Source organism: Fusarium phalaenopsidis, assembly GCF_050370095.1.
Source record: "Fusarium phalaenopsidis strain FUZ10S chromosome Unknown contig_32278, whole genome shotgun sequence".
Lineage (NCBI taxonomy): Eukaryota > Fungi > Ascomycota > Sordariomycetes > Hypocreales > Nectriaceae > Fusarium > Fusarium phalaenopsidis.
The window spans coordinates 150,371-167,692 of record NW_028145417.1 but is presented as its reverse complement, the minus strand read 5'-3'; the positions used below and the strand labels follow the sequence as shown (position 1 = coordinate 167,692).

Sequence of the window (17,322 nt, the reverse complement as noted above, 5' to 3'; positions counted from 1 at the left end):
ATCTCCGCAAAAGTATAGCATAAGCGTACTATCTCGCCCCTGAAAGTGACTCCTCGCCTAGGGTGCGGTGTCACGCCCTTTCTTAGCTCGAGGCTGTTGTTGCCTCTGTTGCCTAGACAAGGTTCTGGCTAGAAGGATACAAAATGGCGCCTGAGATTGTGCCTTGCGCCCTTGCCCAGTCAATCGTGTTTCAGCCTTGCGCGGCTAGGTATCATTTGGGTATCATCTTTCAATGGATGTCTGTATCAGCAACAGAATACACCTTGCACCAGCCCTACCAACTAGCGCGTGCTAGAATACTGAACTACTGGACTCCAAGCCTCCAAGACTCACAGGCAACTGGTGAGACTCGGACTACTAAAGGTCGTATCTCGAATGATCTCGCGAGGCATGACCACAGAACTGTATTTGAACTAACAGGGTTATAGTTGCGCAGGGCGTCGTCAACTTTCGAGTCTGAGCCATCAGCACTTGGTAGCAAGATTCACGTGAGATCATCAAGTCGTTCACGGTGCCTACGCTTTGTGCTATCGAGACACGGTCACGACTTCTGCCTCCCTCCGACCGTGAACACTCGGCACCCGATTTTGTTTCGCACCACTCAGGCCACCATCCATTCTGCTCTTCACCCTCTCAGTCCAGCCAATACGGGTCTAGCCCCTGCAGAAACTCCAGATCGACATTGATGAAACTCTTCCACAGGTCAATCTCTCTCAACCACGGCTTCGTCTGGATGGCAAACGTGACAGCCGTGCAGTACTTGAGCAGCTCATCAGCATCCTTTCCCATGACAAGGATCAAGTCGGCACGGCTCATCACATGGCCCTCGAACTGCTTCTGGAGCAACTGCAACCTTCTCTCCGTTGTGTGGTGCGCGCTGTACTCGCTGCCAGGCATGTCCTTGGGTACAAACTTCCACTCCCATGATCGACCCGCGCTGTCGAGGAAGCTGGTGTTCTGTCGGTTCCCCAAGCCGACCATCAGAGGGTAAAAGTGCGGGGCCGACCAGAGGCGGATGAGCGCAAACCGGGCGCCTTCGTTCTTCTCGGCGAAGCTCTCTGCTGTGGGCAAAACATGTGGCCACTTGGACGGGTGCACGAAAGAGGGAGGAAAAACCATGGGGAAGTTATCGTAGCGGTCTTCGTAGTTGATGAAGAAATCCAGCTTGCCGGGACGGTGAGGCTCTGCCTTAGCTGTAGCCATGCCCAAGACGACTTGTGAGTCGTTTTGCAAGTATGCCGGTGCAATGACTCCTGCAACATACACTTTAACCTGTCAGTAATCGCACACGAATGGGGGTAAGGGCTTTGACTTACAGCGAGCAACAATGGGTCGGATTGCAAGGCTCCAGTCGAAGGGGTACACATCGGCGTAGAAAGACTTGGTCTTGAGGAACTCATTCCACTCGGTCCAGAAAGCGGGATCTCGGAACTTGTAACTCGTCCGAGATCTGCGATCAGGCAACGTCTTGCTTCGTTCCTTGGGGTCAAACAGAAGAGTGTTTCTGAAGTCGTCGCATTGCTTGGACTTGATGAATTGGGTGACGAGTGTGGCATCCTCTACTTCTGGGAAGAACATGGCCACTAATGCAAAGGCCTTGACTAGATCTTGGATGATGAAGCCGTGTGGCCAGGGGAAAGCGGGGTCGTGGGTGTAGTCTTTGTAGTCTGCTTGTAGGTCAAGCCAGTCGAGGATCTCGGCGAGGAACCAGACCCAGTCAGTTGGACCGGCATGGGGAGTAGCGAGCATGGCGTTGATCCTCTCTTGAACCTGGTCCCAGTTCTCGTTACTTCCCGGTTCAAGGTCTCCAGCGTGGAATGAATCCTTGAAACCTGGTATGCCTTATTAGTGTCACTGTCAAAAGGTTCAGTAGCTGACTCACCGAAAGATCTATCGCGTTCCATCGTCTCCATGGGATCCGATATGTTCAGTCGCTGGTCAAGGCTCATGCTCTTCTGAGTGGTAGACAAGCCAGTACGCTTGAGGAGGCTACGCCGTGCGTCCGAGGGCGTCTCCTTGCGAGCTTGTTTGAGGCCAGTCTCCCACACCTTGGGTATGGACCAGATACTGTTATTGTCACGATCCTTGACAGCTTTAAGGGCCTTCATGGGATCTTTGCCCATAGTGAACGCCTCCATGCCTTTTTCGAGGTGGCGGATAGCGCTGGGCAGAACACCATCTTCGATGCGACTAACACCGTTCCTGATCTCCCGGAAGGGCACGTTCTTGTTCGAGACGAGCTCATCTGGGAACAGGATCTCATCCTCGAGGACATTGACGTCGTTGTAGAACATGTAGGGTGAACTGTCCAGCTCGGTGCCGGTGCGGCACTTGACACTGTGTCCCTTAATGTCAAAGGGCCTGAATTCACTCCTCTCGTCCGTGATGGTGTCCCAAAGGCTTTCCACCTTTTCGTCAGGCTTGATCAGACGAGTGCGCATCGTATCCTTCTCTCTTGTCATGGTGGTCAAGAGCGGTTTCATGTGCTGATACACATCGCGGGGATGCTTGATGCGCCATGCATTTCGCAGTTCCTATGGTGATCTGTCAGCTGTGCAAATACTAGGGTTGAGTAGGAAACGTACTGTGATTACAACGTTGTACATGTCCAGGGATGACTGACAAGGGACAAAATCCCAGATAAAGACGTCATAGTAGTCATCGAAGCCGAACCGCCATTCTCGCAGCATGTCAGTCATATCAAAGTACAGAGGTCCCACCTCCAAGACGTTGCGCCACTCGTTCTTGGAGGCCCTTCCAAGACCCTGCTTCATGCGATACGTCCAGAGCTGTTCTTCAGGAGGCGCGGTGATAACACGCCCTGTCTTTCCATCTCGCACCATGATGAGCAGCTCTCCCGTCCGCATCAACAGGTACTGCAGGAAGCGGCGAGTGATGGGGTCGTTGCGCTTCATGTGCCCGACGATGATGTTTCGCGTCTCGACAATGTCGTGTTGGCGTCGGTTTGAGCTTCGGCCACCAACTTGGTTATACCGGCTGTGCTGCTGGGCCTCAAGATCGACAAAGTAAGGGAAGAAGCCCAGCCCTTGAAGCTGTTGGATGAGCCGGTTGTTACCCCAGGCGACCCAGTTCGAAGCCGGGAAGTACTGCCACAAGGTGAGGAGGTTCAGATCAGAGAACTCGTTCCAGTTTCGACAGAGCTGGATGGCGTGCTTCAGATCGCAATCCTTAGCCATGACCGAGAACTGAAGCCAGCCGTCTCGAGACATGGCCTTCTCGCTGGCGTGGTTCCAGATGCTCTTGCCACAGACGGTGACCTTTGTCTTTTTCTTTGACTTTTGCTTCTTCTTCTTCTTGGATGGCTTCTTCTTTTCCAGCTGGCCAAGAAACTTTTTGAGGAGCCAGTCCTCAGTATGGAGATTCTTATAGCGGCTATCGCCGTTGAGCAGTTCTTCAAAGGTTTCATCGTCCTCATCTTCTTCTTCAGCCTCATCGGCATCTTCTCCATCGTCTGCTTCATCGCCGCGGGCAAAGTCTGCACACGCATCTCGAATATCCTGCAGAGTAGGTTCCTCGACCTTGAGGCAGAGATCTCGCAGATCCGATTCGGCGACCTGGGGGTCATTGAGAAACTCCTCAACGCTGTTGGCACGCAGGGCAGCAGGCAGCATGGAGGCCTGTCCAAGCAGCAGACGACAAAACAGCAGGTGTTTGATCTGTCTGATGTCGCTGACGGTTGACTCAATCTCGTCGTTGGTCATTGGTGCCGTCTTCTCGTGGGTCTCGTAGGGGTTCTCCAGTGTCCCGACGATCTGGAAGCCCCAGACATTGTCATAGTTCTTCTTGACTCCATGGCTCAGCCGGTTTCGCATCTCCTCTTCAGTCTCGATGTTGTTCCTGTCGGGCTCTGGTAGCTCAGCGCCGGGCATGGGATATTTGCCCTCCCGCAATGCTGCGATGAGTCTTCCCTGGCCTGTGTGGGTCTCGCTGGATGACTGCGCAGAGCTACGGGCGCCAGCTTTGGCGGCCTTGGCTTTTGCCTTCTTTTTCGTCTTCTTGGAGGGCGTCTCAGGCTCGGGAGGGGGTGAGGGCTCGAGAGGAGGGATCTCTTCCAGAGGAGGAAGCTCCTCCTCTCCCTCTTCCACCGTATTCAGCCAGAGAAAATGCTTGATCAAATCGATATAACGGCTCCGCTTGAGATGACCCATGTCTTCGATAGGATCCCAGGCTTCGTCGTCTTCCTCAGCCGTCATGGCCATGCGTTCTCTGTATGCATCTTCGAGGTACGCATCTTGACGCTTCTGCTCCTCCTTCTGTCGCACCTTGGCGAGTCTACCCTCCAGCTTCTTAACGTGGCGTTTGAACAGTGCAGCTTCCTGCTTGATCTTCTTCTGCTCCTTCTCATTATTGGCTTCCTCCTCCTCCTGAACCTCACGAACCCAAACGAACCATTTCTCTTTCTGGTACAAGACTTGAGTGGTTCGCTTTTCGACTCTCTGCATGGCCTTGAGAATAATGTGACGCTGGCTGATGAGCTTGTCAATGTATGCCTGGTGACCATAGTCGACGTTGAGGGAGTAGAAATGCTTGTGGTGAAGCTTGCGTGCGTCGATTACGTTGCCGAGCAAGACATATTTGTCGAAGAGATGAGAATGAACTTCTCGAAGAGTCTTTTCATCGCCGATCGCCTCAAAGTTATCGTTGGCAAGGGGTTCCCGAGCGTTCTTGATGTACTCGGGGGCCTCGTTGTCCAGAGTATCCAGGAGGGCATTGCGCCGTTTGTAACCCTTGTATAGGGCAAAGACTTGCTTAGAATGAAATCCGCAAAAAAGACCATTGGCGTGAGTTGCCTCTTTCTGGCATCTCTGGTCATCAGATAGCTGCAGAGCCTGTTGGTTGTCAGTCCCCGCATCTCCACATCTCAGAATGTTAAGATCTTGCCTGGCATTGCCCTTGATCTAAGGCCATATTGGCTGCAGTTTGCCTACAAGCGAACAGTCTGGATCTTTGGTCACTGTCCCCGATTCGGTCCGAACTACTTATTCAAGTCGGGCCCTAGATGCAATCGCGTCGTTGTCGTGTTCCCGACGCGCTTGCCCGTTTCATGTCGTCATGATTTCTCTTACCAGCCCCGCTTGTGAATTGTCGGGTGGGGCCGGCAGTTTCGCTGATCATCCTCCGAGCCGAGGCTTAACCGGTAGAAAAAGGTACGTGCTTCTTCTCTCTTCTCTCAGTGCTCCACATTTTGTCATCGGCCGTACCCTACAGTGTTGTTGGATTCATTGTCGTTTCATACCTCATCCTCCCTTTGAGTTCGGAAGAGTGCCCTGAACATAATGAGGCGGGCATTGACGGGTTAAAGCAATGGTATTCCAAGTCAGTGCTAAGCTAAAACGACGCGAAGACCAAAATCAAGACACAGGTCTATTGTAGGGCGTAATGCTGACAATTGATGCTCGCTCTAACGTGGGTTACAAAACCACAATTACTCAACCACGCCCTTCCATTGACCTTGGACAGTGGATCGCATGACGACTATAAAGTCAGAGTGAGCCCAAAGTACTGGCAAATTCAGAGCTCAAACTTCAACCAGTACCTTCTTTGTTCAGTCATCATGGCGGCCTCTCGCTCAGTCTCTATCACCTACGTTCCGGCAGACTGTGGCTCTATCATCCCTGGCAAGTCCAAGGCTCCTCAAGCTTTTCAAGACGTGGGCATTGCCTCTAAGCTTCGAGATGCGGGACTCCAGTCTGTGTCGGAGCATGACGCATTGGAATCGCCTGCAAGATACTCAATTACAAACCTTTCAGCTGGAGGTGTACGTAATGAGCAACTCAATATCTCAGTCTGCCAACAAGTCTACCGCGCCATCTCGCAGAATCTTAGCCCTTCTACAAGCAAGGGCCCCTTCCAGCTTATTCTTGGTGGCGAGTGTTGCATGCTACCGGCCATCCTTTCTGCCTTCTGGCAGCATGCAGACTCGCAGTCTCCATCTAAGCGGGTCGGCCTCATCTATATCGACGCTGATACTGACCTGACGTCTCCGATCGATTCAAGTTCTACCGGCGCCTTCGCAGGAATGAACATGACCCACCTCATACAAACTCCGGGGGCGCTGCAGAGCATGAAGCAATTCTCTCAACCCTCTGGCGAGCCAGTCTGCAACGCCTCCAACATGGTTCTATTCGGCACCAACATGTCCTTTTCAGGAAACAAACCTGAGCATTTTGCATACCTCTTCGACAACAACTACAAAGTTGTTAGCTCAGCCTCGGTGTCCCACGAGCCAGAGAAACGGGCCAAAGAGGCACTGGAATACCTCAACGACAATGTTGACATCATCATGGTACATTTGGATGTGGATGCCATTGATCCGCAGATATTTCCACTGGCCAACGTCCCAAATTTCACCGGCGTGAAGTTTGAAGAGATGATGCGCGCATTGAGAGTGTTCTTGGCGAGCGAAAAGGTTGGTGGACTGACGATTGCTGAAGTTAATCCGGATCATGATCCGGGGTTGAAGATGGTAGAAAGACTTACCGAAGAGGTGGTTGGCATGTTAGCAGCGAGAAATGTATAAGATTAGTAGGGCCTGGAGAGTTAAAATAGCTCCTAGATAGCTAATGCTAAAGGGGCGTGTTAAATTAGTTCTGGGTTATGATAAGAGAGAGCACCACGAACTCAAGTAGCGCGCCATCGTGTGGCTCCGTGGTAACTTTCCATTAAAAACAATTTAGTTCTGTAAACAACCCGCCATTCCTTAACCCCATGATCTCCATATGAAGGGAAATCCTCTCTATCCCGTGCTATCGCATACAATCGGATGGTTTGTGACACCATTAATCCCGGACATACCGATCTGCCTTCTTCCCAAACTGCAACGGTCTACTGCCCCGCGAGACGGACTGAGGACTATAACCATAGCCCCGCTCCTCAAGCTCCTCTTCTTCAGAGAAATCACACTGCATATTTTCAGTCACGTCGCTACGCTCCGGTTCGTGAGGAGCGTGTCGGGGTCGTTGGCCTGAGTGAGCCGGCCCGGGAGACGGTTTCGATGAGCGGAAATAATTACCACTTGCTCCGTCGGCATGTAGTGAAGCTGGGGTCCAGCTCCGGTCGGGCGTGCTAGGTACCCTCGATGCCCCCCTTTGTCTAGTCCTCGGCGGCCCTGATACGGAGCTCTTCAATTTTGGCCTGTGTGGCCCTCCAAACGGTTCAGCATCAGAATGGCCCGACTAGCGGGCGTACTCCTCAGCCTCCTCCTCCTGGAAGTCATCGTCCCGATCTTGACGAACTATGGCCTGGAATGTCTCGTCGCCCTTCTTGGTGGACTTCAGGTAGGCCTTGAATTCCGATGTCGTTTCCGCTACGGACCGGAAGTGGTCGGCGGTCAGGATGGCCGGCAGACCGTCATTTTCGCCTGACACCTCTTTGTCGTAAAGGGCAAGGCCTGCGGCAATCTGCACCGCGTTGCGGATCTGGCGCACGTTCCAGGGTCCCTTCTTCTTTTTGTTGGCCCTCGAGTATTCTCTATATTCGTCTTCGACGAACTTCTTGATGGCGCCGTCTAGGACCTTGATGTACCCGTCATTGGAGGACTTGTCTTCTGCGTGCTCAATCCTGGGTAGACGATTCAAGTTGGATTGGAGAATCGCAATGGTGTCATTCAGGCTTAGGTGCGGATAGCAGAGGCTCAAGTGCACGCGCGAGCGGAAGGCTTCGTCAAGGGCTCCACTCGGTTTGTTGTGAGGAAGAGGATTCCACTATGATACTCCAAGACTCTGAGAAACACTTGAGCACGGGATTGTTAGCATCTAATGCGTCGTTCGAAGGGGGGCTGTTGGTTGAGGGAATGACCTACCTCCTACGAGGGCGTTACGCTCCAAGTTGCCACTGCTCCGATCTCGCTGCGTGAGGAAGACATCAGCCTCGTCAAGGAGCAGGATACAGTCCCACAAGTGGGCATAGCGAAACGTGTCTCGGAGCGACTTGTCGACTGCGCTGGGCGAGAACCCCAAGTCGCCACAGGTGATGGGGAAAAGCGGCTTGCTGTTCTCAATCGCGACCGCCTCGGCCGTGGCCGTTTTCCCAACGCCGGGAGCTCCGTGTAGAAGAGTCACGAGCCCCTTCCCCTTTCCCTGGGCAACGTCGAGCTGGATGGTCGACTGTCCCTGTTTCTCTTTCTGCCGTGCCCTGAAATGAGCTGAGACCGCCGACCTGATCATCTTTCTGCGGGGCGCGGGCATCTGAATATCATCCATTGTGACACGGCTCTGTTGTGAGTTCATGTTGATGCCTTGGACTTCGAGGCGGGCGAACCTTCTCTCCCTCAAGACATAGCCGAATAGCCTCTTCGGTAGGATAGCCAGCTCTTCATCTGTCCACTCATTGTCTTTGATAGCGATAGCGCCGTCCCCGACAATGAACCTATCATTATCAGCCCATTCGTTTGCTTCTCGGTAGTATAACGCGTCCTCTCGGGAAAGAATGGGGAAGGCCTCGCATCTGGAGCGCCTGGAACCACCCAAATCATTGAGATACTCTTCCCAGACGGACAGTTTCAGTTCAGCCCACGGCATAGTTTGCCACGATGTATCCCTTGTCACACATTCCCCGACGTCGGTCTCCCATTTTGGGTAGTTCCGAAGAGTCTCCTTAAAATCAATAACAACTTCACTTTCGATATACTCAGGATAGTTGATGGTATCTCCCTTGTCGTCCACCAGGGGTTCCTCCCGAATGCCCGTGATGAACGTCCACCCCGAGTAGTAGAGATGCCTCACACTCTCCGCAATGCACGACTTGAAGGTTTGTCCCAATTTCCTTTGTTCCTCGAGGAGTGCAGCATAATTTGGGTGGAATTCCAGAGGGTAGCACTTTAGGGACGTAATATCTCGCTCCCCATTGAAGAAATCGAACTCGACATTAATCCAAGCTGGAAACAGCTTCTCGCCGTCATAGTCGAGACAATACATGTTCCAAGATGTCTGGGTGAAGCTTTCGAGATATTCGTCCTCTTGGTCGAACTGGATAGAGTGGTCGGATACAATGGGTGAGGCCATCCTCCACACCTGTTGCGCAGCAGATCGGTGGAGAGTTTGGCCCGACTGGGCGAGAGGTAGGAAGGCCAGCGATCCAGGGCGGAAGAGATATGGGATTTCTTCGTACCTGACACGAGGACGTGTTTTTTTGTCACGGTCTTGGAACCTGCTGCGGATAGGTAGCACCACTTGCTCCACGAAGTCGACGTAGCACCGCATGTGTTCCAAAGCAGTCTCGGTTGATCTGTCCGACTTTCTGTCAGCCTCGTCGGTTTCAGGAACGTCGTTTGTATCTTCGCCAGAGATCTTGGGCCGCTCCACCTCGACAGACTCATCTGAACGGATCCCAGCCGTCCCTTGCAAAAGGCTACCCAGACCCGTGCTAGGCGAATCACCTTCGGGCTTCTGTGCATCCTCCATCTCGACCAACTTCCTTTTCATGACGCCATGGAACTCTTCGAGAATCCGAAAGGGGCGGCAAACTCCAACGTTGGTTCGGTCTCTATCTCCTCACACTCAGCTAGAGATCCCAGAGCACGAAGGATCGTCTCTGACCGAATCCGGATCCGCTGGATGCGCCCCTCCTGAGGTGATTTGGAACCTCTGGGTAGCTTCAGCTGTGCTGCAGAGATGCCTTTGGTCTTGTCGTTGTTTTCAGGGTGGCTGCGTTGATGTCTTTTCTTCCTCTCGGCTTTGACGTCCTCATGCCAGTCGGCCCTGGCGACGAGGACTTCAATGACATGGTCTCCATCGTCCCCATCCATACGGTTAATGAATCCTTGATAGTTGTAGTAGCGCACCTCTGTCGTGAGAGGCCGTCCTTCTCTGAAAGAACTTCTTCTTCCGGCGTGTCCCCATCTTATCTTTCTTTTCACTTTCTTGGTCATGTTTCTCGTGGGGAGATTCCTCCTGAACTGATTCGGCGTCTCGTTCCGAGACACCGTTCGTTCCTCTGAGGTCTTCGCCTAGACTGTCCCCTGAGTTCTCTTGGTTTCCTAGATGAGTGGGCGCCGTGGAATCCGATGAGATCTCTTGAGGGGACGTTGGGGCTGCGGACGATGAACCACTGCTAGAGGTTTCAGTCGCCATGGCAGTGGCTGTGACTGGAGGTACCTCCTCAGCCATGATGATGGAACGTGACAGGAGGAGTCGCAAAACTTGATGCTGCTTGTCGGGTATAGCTAAGACAATAGGATTAGGTTGTTCCGTTCAACCTGAGTGGGCTGGTAGCGTGTCCGCGATTAAAACTTTAAGGCAACGACATTGAGGTACGGCATAATTAAATCACTCAATTAATTAATTAATCATTGTCGAAGGGAGCCTTCTTTGAATGGGGTATAGAAATTCCCGGGGAGGATGCATACCTAGCCTAACACATCTAATACTCCACCAATTGAGGTGCCATGCCAGGATGAACGCCGCCGTTGGCCAAGGCCACATGCCACCAAACGCTTTGTTTCCTGGTGGTCAAGTCCACGATGCTGATACTACGGGTCGGGCTCGTCAGCAACACCTTGATAAGTCCTGAATGGTCGGGATTGGTCCTCTTCGCCAAGTACTCGAACATGGTGGCGACGCAATGCATGTCAGCCACCCAGGGGACTTGCTCGTACCATGTGATACCGTCAACAATGCAAAAGACGTGCATTTGCGGTGGCACCTGCTTAATGAGGTTGACGAAAACGTCACAGAGGGTGCGGCAATCCCTCCGGGCGCAGCCCTCCAACATTGCCTCGGAGACGAATCCTAAGTCGGGCTTTGGCAAGTTCGAGTCGAGCAGCAGCTGCGTGATCAGGCTTCGCATGAGGGCCGTTGGCCCGCTGAGCGCCTTGCTAGTGTGCAGCCCAGCGAAGATGAAGGTCACTGCTGAGTTGGGGTCGTCCAATGAGGCCGCAACAGAAGCCCAACATGGGAGATATGAACTCGGCGTCCATACAGCCATCAGCAAGAAGAACCGACGAGCTGTCTTCGTGGAGCCAGCCTTGGAACTCAGCTGTCTGGACCAGCCATTGCGCTTGCCCCCGTAAGTTCGCATCGTAGTGTTCTGCGTGCTGCAAGACGACGTCGAGGTCGTCCCAGGGATCATACATGGAGAGGCCGAGAACTCCCAGGAGCTGGATTGACTCGACGATTATTCGAGGCTCAGGACGTGTGTCTGAAGCCTGTCTAGCGAGTGTTTCGACTTGCTTGTTGGATGAAGGTATTCTGCTTGGCCGTCAGTACTCTGAGCCAACTTGGCACACCCTGGGACTTCACTTACCCTGTTGCAGCTGTTCCTGTCTCGCCTGGGCATTCTCAAATGTCCGAAGGAACTGTTCCTGCTGCTGGGTTCATTGCTCCCGCTCCCGTGAGAAGGTCTCCCGCTCGCGGTCCCGCATGTCCCGTTCCCGTCTCAGCTCATCCTCCAACTCTTTGTCCCGGCGCCGGCTTTTCATCTTCTCCCGGAAGCTGGTGGCCACATCCGCAAACACGTCCGTGGCATGTGTGTAATAGTCGGCCACATGTTTCGGAATCCGAGCTGTAAGCTCCATCAACACGTTCATCAAGGACTGCTGCATTGCGTTATTTTCGGCCAACATATCACGGATGCCCGTAATCCCCGTTTCAGAGGCCTCTATCATGTCTTCAATGCCGTCCAGCTTAGCCGAAAACTTGGCCTGCAGTCTTATCTTCAGCTTTTCCACGTGTGCCTTGAGCCGCACTACGTGTTGGCCCCAACGTAGCAGTATGTCATCAATTGTCGATGTCTTTGGAATTTCCAGAAGCAGAAAGTCAACAACTTTGCGGCACCCTGTTGGCAGAAATCATTAGTCGGAGTGTACAAGGCTTAACCGGACATGTCAAGTGAAAAACTAGGCTCATTCTTACAGGTCTCTTCTCCTAGCAGTATTTTGACCAAGGCCGGGATGTCTTTGACCAGCATACTGAGGAACGCTCCCTGAAGCTCTGTATCTTTAGGTTCTGGCTGCAAAAGAGCATGAGCCGTGTTGATGGTGACGATGGCGTCGGGGAGGGTTTCGAACGTGTCGAGGATTCTTCCTCGGTTTTCTCGATGCGTCTTTGTGGCCTAGTATTCCCCAGTCAGTCATCTCCTAAACCACTGGCACTTGAATGCAGGCCATTGTACATTGAAAATGAGTGCCAGCCCCCCCTAAGGACCCCAAGCCCGAACTCATCTGGTATGATATTGATATATGACGACATTAGATTGATGCCGACTTCCGCCTTGGAGCTATAGTCCGTCTTGTCTTCATGGCGTCGCTTAGCGTCACCCATCTAGTCGAAGACTGTGTCCCATGAGCTGCCAGAGACTTTCAGCTCCGTTGCAGGGTCCTTGTCGTGGGCATCGAGAATCTGCTTTAGATCCCTAAGGAACTCAGGCTTTTGAACATCAAGGGAGGGGCACATATCACGTACTCTACTGCAATGGAATCTTGAGCTTTGTACCTCTATTCCCTGTCGTCGTACTGGCTTGGCCCTGGAGGTGCGGCACGAAAACTATCGACGCGCCGTCGGAGGAAATTGTCGACCATCTTAGGACTTGGGGACCTGGTGTGGGCTTTCGAGCGCAGGAGCCCTCGACGGAGGAACGAGTGCCTAGGCGGACTATTGCTGTCTCTCATGGCTATCGTGGGTTCGAACGCAATAAACAAACAGGATATCCGCAGTCTGTACTTGGTGTCGAAGTGCGAGATGACAACCAAGAAGAGGGCAACGCCATTGACAATCGACATCTACTTCTCTTAGGTAGAAGGAGGAGTACGGGTAAGTCCGACGAAATTCATCACCCAAACCCACCGTAAGCGCCCGTATCACCAACACACCAACAGAGACATGTTCAGCTGAACAATCGAACCAATGAACACGACGGCCCCCAACCATGACGCGGGCACACCCTTGTGGTGGTTGAAAGCCCCCACCATGAATGGACTCTAAAGGTTCAGCTTGCATTATTTATTGGCAGGCGGGCTGGCCCCGCAGATGATGAGATAATTTTATCTTCACTACGGCCATGATTGGATGGATTGAGAAGTGAAAGACGCCCAGTAAGGGCGACGCAGTGTTCTGCAAGCATACTCCATAGCGTACATCTTTCAGATGATTGCGCCTTACCCCTCCCACACTAGCTATCAACCCGCCAAGCTGAACAAATGCCTCCGCCTCCGGGGTCGTCCACACCTACACCCGCCCGCCCATCAAGCACACTCGAGGGTCTGATAGCTATGTGTGCCCGCCACGACTTTGTTTGGCTGCCTGCCTGCTTGCGAGACTGAATCACTGTGACGGGGCTGTTGTGGCTGTAGCCGGTCAAACAAGCCCGTTCACAAGGCTCCAACAAGGGTTTCCATTAGATCGACGTAGTTTTCTCTTCCCCGGAGGGAAGATAATGTCGAACATCCCATTAAGGCCTCTGGCCCTCCTGCTCTGCAGCAGATTTCGGGGGGCCAGTAACATCGACCGCGACCAGACACCTGGAAAAAAATAACGAGATGGCCATTTCTACCTTGCCATGGCTCTTGGCGCTATAAATGAGGCTCGCACCGTCAAGAAGATGCGGCTGCACCCTGCCAAGAAACATCCACAGTCTTCCTGCAAAGAAACAATCACCTGTGTACCTCTACTTCAGAGCACTCCATCACTTTGAGTGTAGCACTCAACATCTAAAACCAAGCGTTGCAACCATACAGATAACTCTACTCATTTCAACTTACGACCCGTAACGAGTGAAGCATTGCTTGCTGTTCATTCTGTGGAGCACAGTCAGATTGAGAGCAACATCATCTCGTAGATCTACGGTGGTAACAACACTGCTTGCCAGATGAGTTCGATCAGCTGGTGCCTGCTTGGACGACATGGTCAAGGTTCTGCGAAACAGCAATGTACCTTTCTCGTGGATGCTGGTTTAAGGTGTTATGTTTGCAGGCCTGACCATACTGGTCACGACAAGGAAGGGGCTCCAGCAGTTGGCTTCTCACGCTGGTTGGCCATTCTTGCTTGTCGACTTTCCAGCTTGGACCAGAAAATGCTGTAGCTGCCTGGGTAGAGCATTGGAAGGAAGACCTGCTGTTAAAACTACAGGCTAGGCTCAAAGCTCTCGTAAATGATACCCCTCATGTTATTTCATCGGGCCTCCCGTCTCAGCCGCTAGGTCTTCAGGACTACCAACCTCTCATCAGATTCAGCTTGCTGATGCCTTGTCGAGCAATACGCAGTTTGAGTCTAACAGGTCTGTGAATCAGACCGTAGAATCAGGGTTTAGCATGGTCGGCGACTGGGAGCACTTTTACATGTTTAGAGGGGCGCTCGGGATCGACACGGTCCAGACTTTTTGGAACATGTTTCCCGCTGAGCCGCACGACGGTTCACAGCCTGCATAATCTTTGAAACAGTGAGAGAAAAGGCTATCATGTTGAGTAACTAGTAATGATCTGACTTTAGTATATAGCAAGAGAACTTGACTGTATATAGCAATGAAAAGATTGGGCATGTCTAATACGATAGACTCTACGCCACAGCCTTGAGTTTGGCCAGCGCATCCTGAATTGACTTGATGGCATTGTCGAGTAGCTGAAAGTCCATATCTGAGCTCTCTACAGCGGTTGAAACAAGAAGCTCATACTCTCTTTCGTATCGTTCCTGCTGGTTCTTGAATTATAGGTCGCATATTGCCATCTGTAGACGGTAAGTACGCCTGGCAAGCCAGCATCGTCCTCGTCAAAAGCAGATCCCGGAAGAGCCGCTACACCAGACTCTTCAATTGACCATCGAGATAACTGGAGGCTGGTCTTGATGCCGAGCGCTTCCAGTTGCTTGGTGTAAGGGTGAAACGATGGGTAGACATAGAAAGCACCCCACGGCTCCGGAACAGGGCACATTTCTCTTGCAGAATAGTCGCTTGTTTTCGGTACAAACCCATCTCGGGGCTCGTATCAAACGCAGTTGCTGCTGCTTCTTGAGCTGGAGCCGATGCTGCGGACCAGCATTCAGATGGATGGACTGTTGATAAGCATGACGCGAGGGTTGCCACATTGGGCAACAGCTGTGTCAAAAGCTGATTCGAGTGAGGACTTTAATCATGGTTATCCTATGGCACATACCGTCACAGGCCCGCCGCAACATCGCATTCGAACCTGTAAGTGTGTGGCGGTCCCCTCCATCCACCTCCATCCAGAAGAGCTGCCTCCCAGCGTGCATGACTGGCGGCCACGAAGGCCGAGGAAGTAGGACGTCTCCACCGAGGACATCAAATAGTGCAAAAAGAAGTGGCTTTGACCCTGGTGTGACCACAACCTGTTCAGGTTTCACTTCGGATCCCAGACGATGGGACTGAAGTGTGTAATGGACTTTGATGCATGTGAGATCAAGCCTTTGATAAATTCTCTTAACTTTATTTAGCACAGCGACAGGTATGTAACTGATAGTCACTAGCGGCCCGGTGAACTGCGGTAACCTCCTTCTGGATGGGAAGAGTCACTTTACTAAATCCTAGATGGATAATCACATGGCCCTGTGCTAAACACTGTTGGGTGGGCTCGTTGATCTCCAACGTCGCGGAGAGCCGTAGTTGGCTGGCTTAGGGGGTGAGCAGAGGTTATTTACCGATAAGGAGATACTACTATACTTTCACACTTAATTTATCTCAAGTTCTTCCGTTCTTGTAATTGCAAGGCTGACCCTTGCCGGGATGAAGCCTTCGGCGGTCAGACAACAATATCTGCCGGTATCCGGATACGGAGTCCGGAGGCTAAGGGAGGCCCGGCACGGAAGCTAAGAATCCAAGCTTGTGATTGGCTTGTTCGGAAGCTCTTCGCTCTGATTGGCCAACTTCGCACCGAGTGAGTAACCATGCCCCGGTGATCTCGTGCGGAGCGGGAAGTATATCTATCGCGGTCCGCCGTGTCAAGGTCTTCAATTCCTCAGCTCATCAACCTCCCCTCAAAAACATTCCCCTCAATCCAATTTTATCTTTTCAACTTCATTCTCAAGTTCAAAGCGAACACTCCATATCCGTCATGTCCGAAGACATCGAAACCAGCTTTCAAGCCGCCATTGATTCCGGCAAGATCAATGGCGCTGTTCTCTATGCCACCGACGCCGATGGCGACTTTGTGTATAACAACGCCATGGGCCAGCGCACTCTATTATCCGGAGAGAAAACCCCCCAGAAACTCGACGATGTCTTGTTTCTAGCCTCGGCAACCAAGTTGATTGCTACGATCGCTGCCCTCCAGTGCGTCGAGGATGGTCTCCTGTCTCTCACGGGAGATCTGTCACCCATCGCACCTGAGCTGGCTGAGAAGCAAGTTCTCACAGGCTTCTCCGAGGAGGGAGAACCCATCTTGGAACCAGCCGCTGGCCCCGTTACTCTCGAAATGCTGCTCACACATAGCGCTGGTACTGCCTACGATTTCCTGCATCCTATTATCGGAAAGTGGCGTGAGAAATTCTCACCTCCTGAGCCCGGCCGAAAGAAAACAGTCGAAGAGCTGTTCGTCTACCCCCTTGCACATCAACCAGGAGGAGGCTGGATGTACGGGCCTGGGCTGGACTGGGCAGGCCGCATTGTGGAACGAGTGACGAAGCGCACTCTTTCTGAGCACGTCAACGAACGCATCCTGGCTCCCCTTGGATTGAAGAAAGACGCTCAGTTTTTTCCCGCTACCAGAGAAGACTTGCGCGATCGTCTTGTCGATCTGAACCCTGACGATCCGGAGGGTCTTGGCCGTGCTGTTCTTGGTGGTGGCGGAGAGATGAATCTTCGTGGTAAGGGGGATTTTGGAGGCCATGGCATGTTCATCCCTGGAAACTACTACATCAAAATTCTTCAATCCTTGCTCGCCAACGACGGAAAGATTCTTAAACCGGCCACCGTTGACGACATGTTCCAACATCATCTTTCTCCCGAATCAACCGCTGGCCACCAGGCTGCACTGGCGAGCCCTGCAGGTATCTTCTTCCGTTGTGGTGTTGACCCAGAGACAAAAATGGGCTACGGACTGGGAGGTCTCTTGACTCTGGAGGATGCTGATGGATGGTACGGTGCTCATACACTTACCTGGGGAGGAGGTCTTACCGTTACTTGGTTCATCGATCGAAAGAATGATCTATGTGGCGTTGGTGCTATTCAGGCTGCCTTGGCTGGAGGAGTGGATGGGAAGTTGGTGTCTGATCTTAAGCAAGTGTTCCGCAAGGATATTTATCGCAAGCGTGCCACATGGAAGAGAAAGCAGTAGATGGGAAACACGAGCATGCCATAATGAACAGCGTTGAGTTGTAGACATTTTAACCCTAAGATGACATGAAGTTATTTAACTTGAGC

At 52.3% G+C, this 17,322-nt stretch overlaps 5 protein-coding genes across 5 annotated transcripts; 2 read left to right on the top strand and 3 right to left on the bottom strand.

Moving 5' to 3' along the window:
- Positions 1-633: 633 nt before the first annotated feature.
- On the bottom strand, positions 634-5,296 carry LRP88_00647 (uncharacterized protein; the record flags this gene model as incomplete). Its single annotated transcript, XM_083237354.1, has 5 exons — positions 634-1,265; positions 1,317-1,832; positions 1,883-2,534; positions 2,586-4,850; positions 5,258-5,296. 5 exons carry the CDS (start codon positions 5,294-5,296, stop codon positions 634-636), a joined length of 4,104 nt encoding a protein of 1,367 aa, XP_083105859.1.
- A 279-nt stretch (positions 5,297-5,575) lies between these two features.
- On the top strand, positions 5,576-6,541 carry LRP88_00646 (arginase family protein; the record flags this gene model as incomplete). Its single annotated transcript, XM_083237353.1, has 1 exon — positions 5,576-6,541. One exon carries the CDS (start codon positions 5,576-5,578, stop codon positions 6,539-6,541), a length of 966 nt encoding a protein of 321 aa, XP_083105858.1.
- A 655-nt stretch (positions 6,542-7,196) lies between these two features.
- Positions 7,197-9,422, bottom strand: LRP88_00645 (uncharacterized protein; the record flags this gene model as incomplete). The annotated part of the gene is made up of 2 exons (XM_083237352.1): positions 7,197-7,690; positions 7,823-9,422. 2 exons carry the CDS (start codon positions 9,420-9,422, stop codon positions 7,197-7,199), a joined length of 2,094 nt encoding a protein of 697 aa, XP_083105857.1.
- A 958-nt stretch (positions 9,423-10,380) lies between these two features.
- On the bottom strand, positions 10,381-11,037 carry LRP88_00644 (uncharacterized protein; the record flags this gene model as incomplete). The annotated part of the gene is made up of 1 exon (XM_083237351.1): positions 10,381-11,037. One exon carries the CDS (start codon positions 11,035-11,037, stop codon positions 10,381-10,383), a length of 657 nt encoding a protein of 218 aa, XP_083105856.1.
- A 4,978-nt stretch (positions 11,038-16,015) lies between these two features.
- LRP88_00643 (beta-lactamase/transpeptidase-like protein) lies at positions 16,016-17,236 on the top strand (the record flags this gene model as incomplete). The annotated part of the gene is made up of 1 exon (XM_083237350.1): positions 16,016-17,236. One exon carries the CDS (start codon positions 16,016-16,018, stop codon positions 17,234-17,236), a length of 1,221 nt encoding a protein of 406 aa, XP_083105855.1.
- Positions 17,237-17,322: the final 86 nt, after the last annotated feature.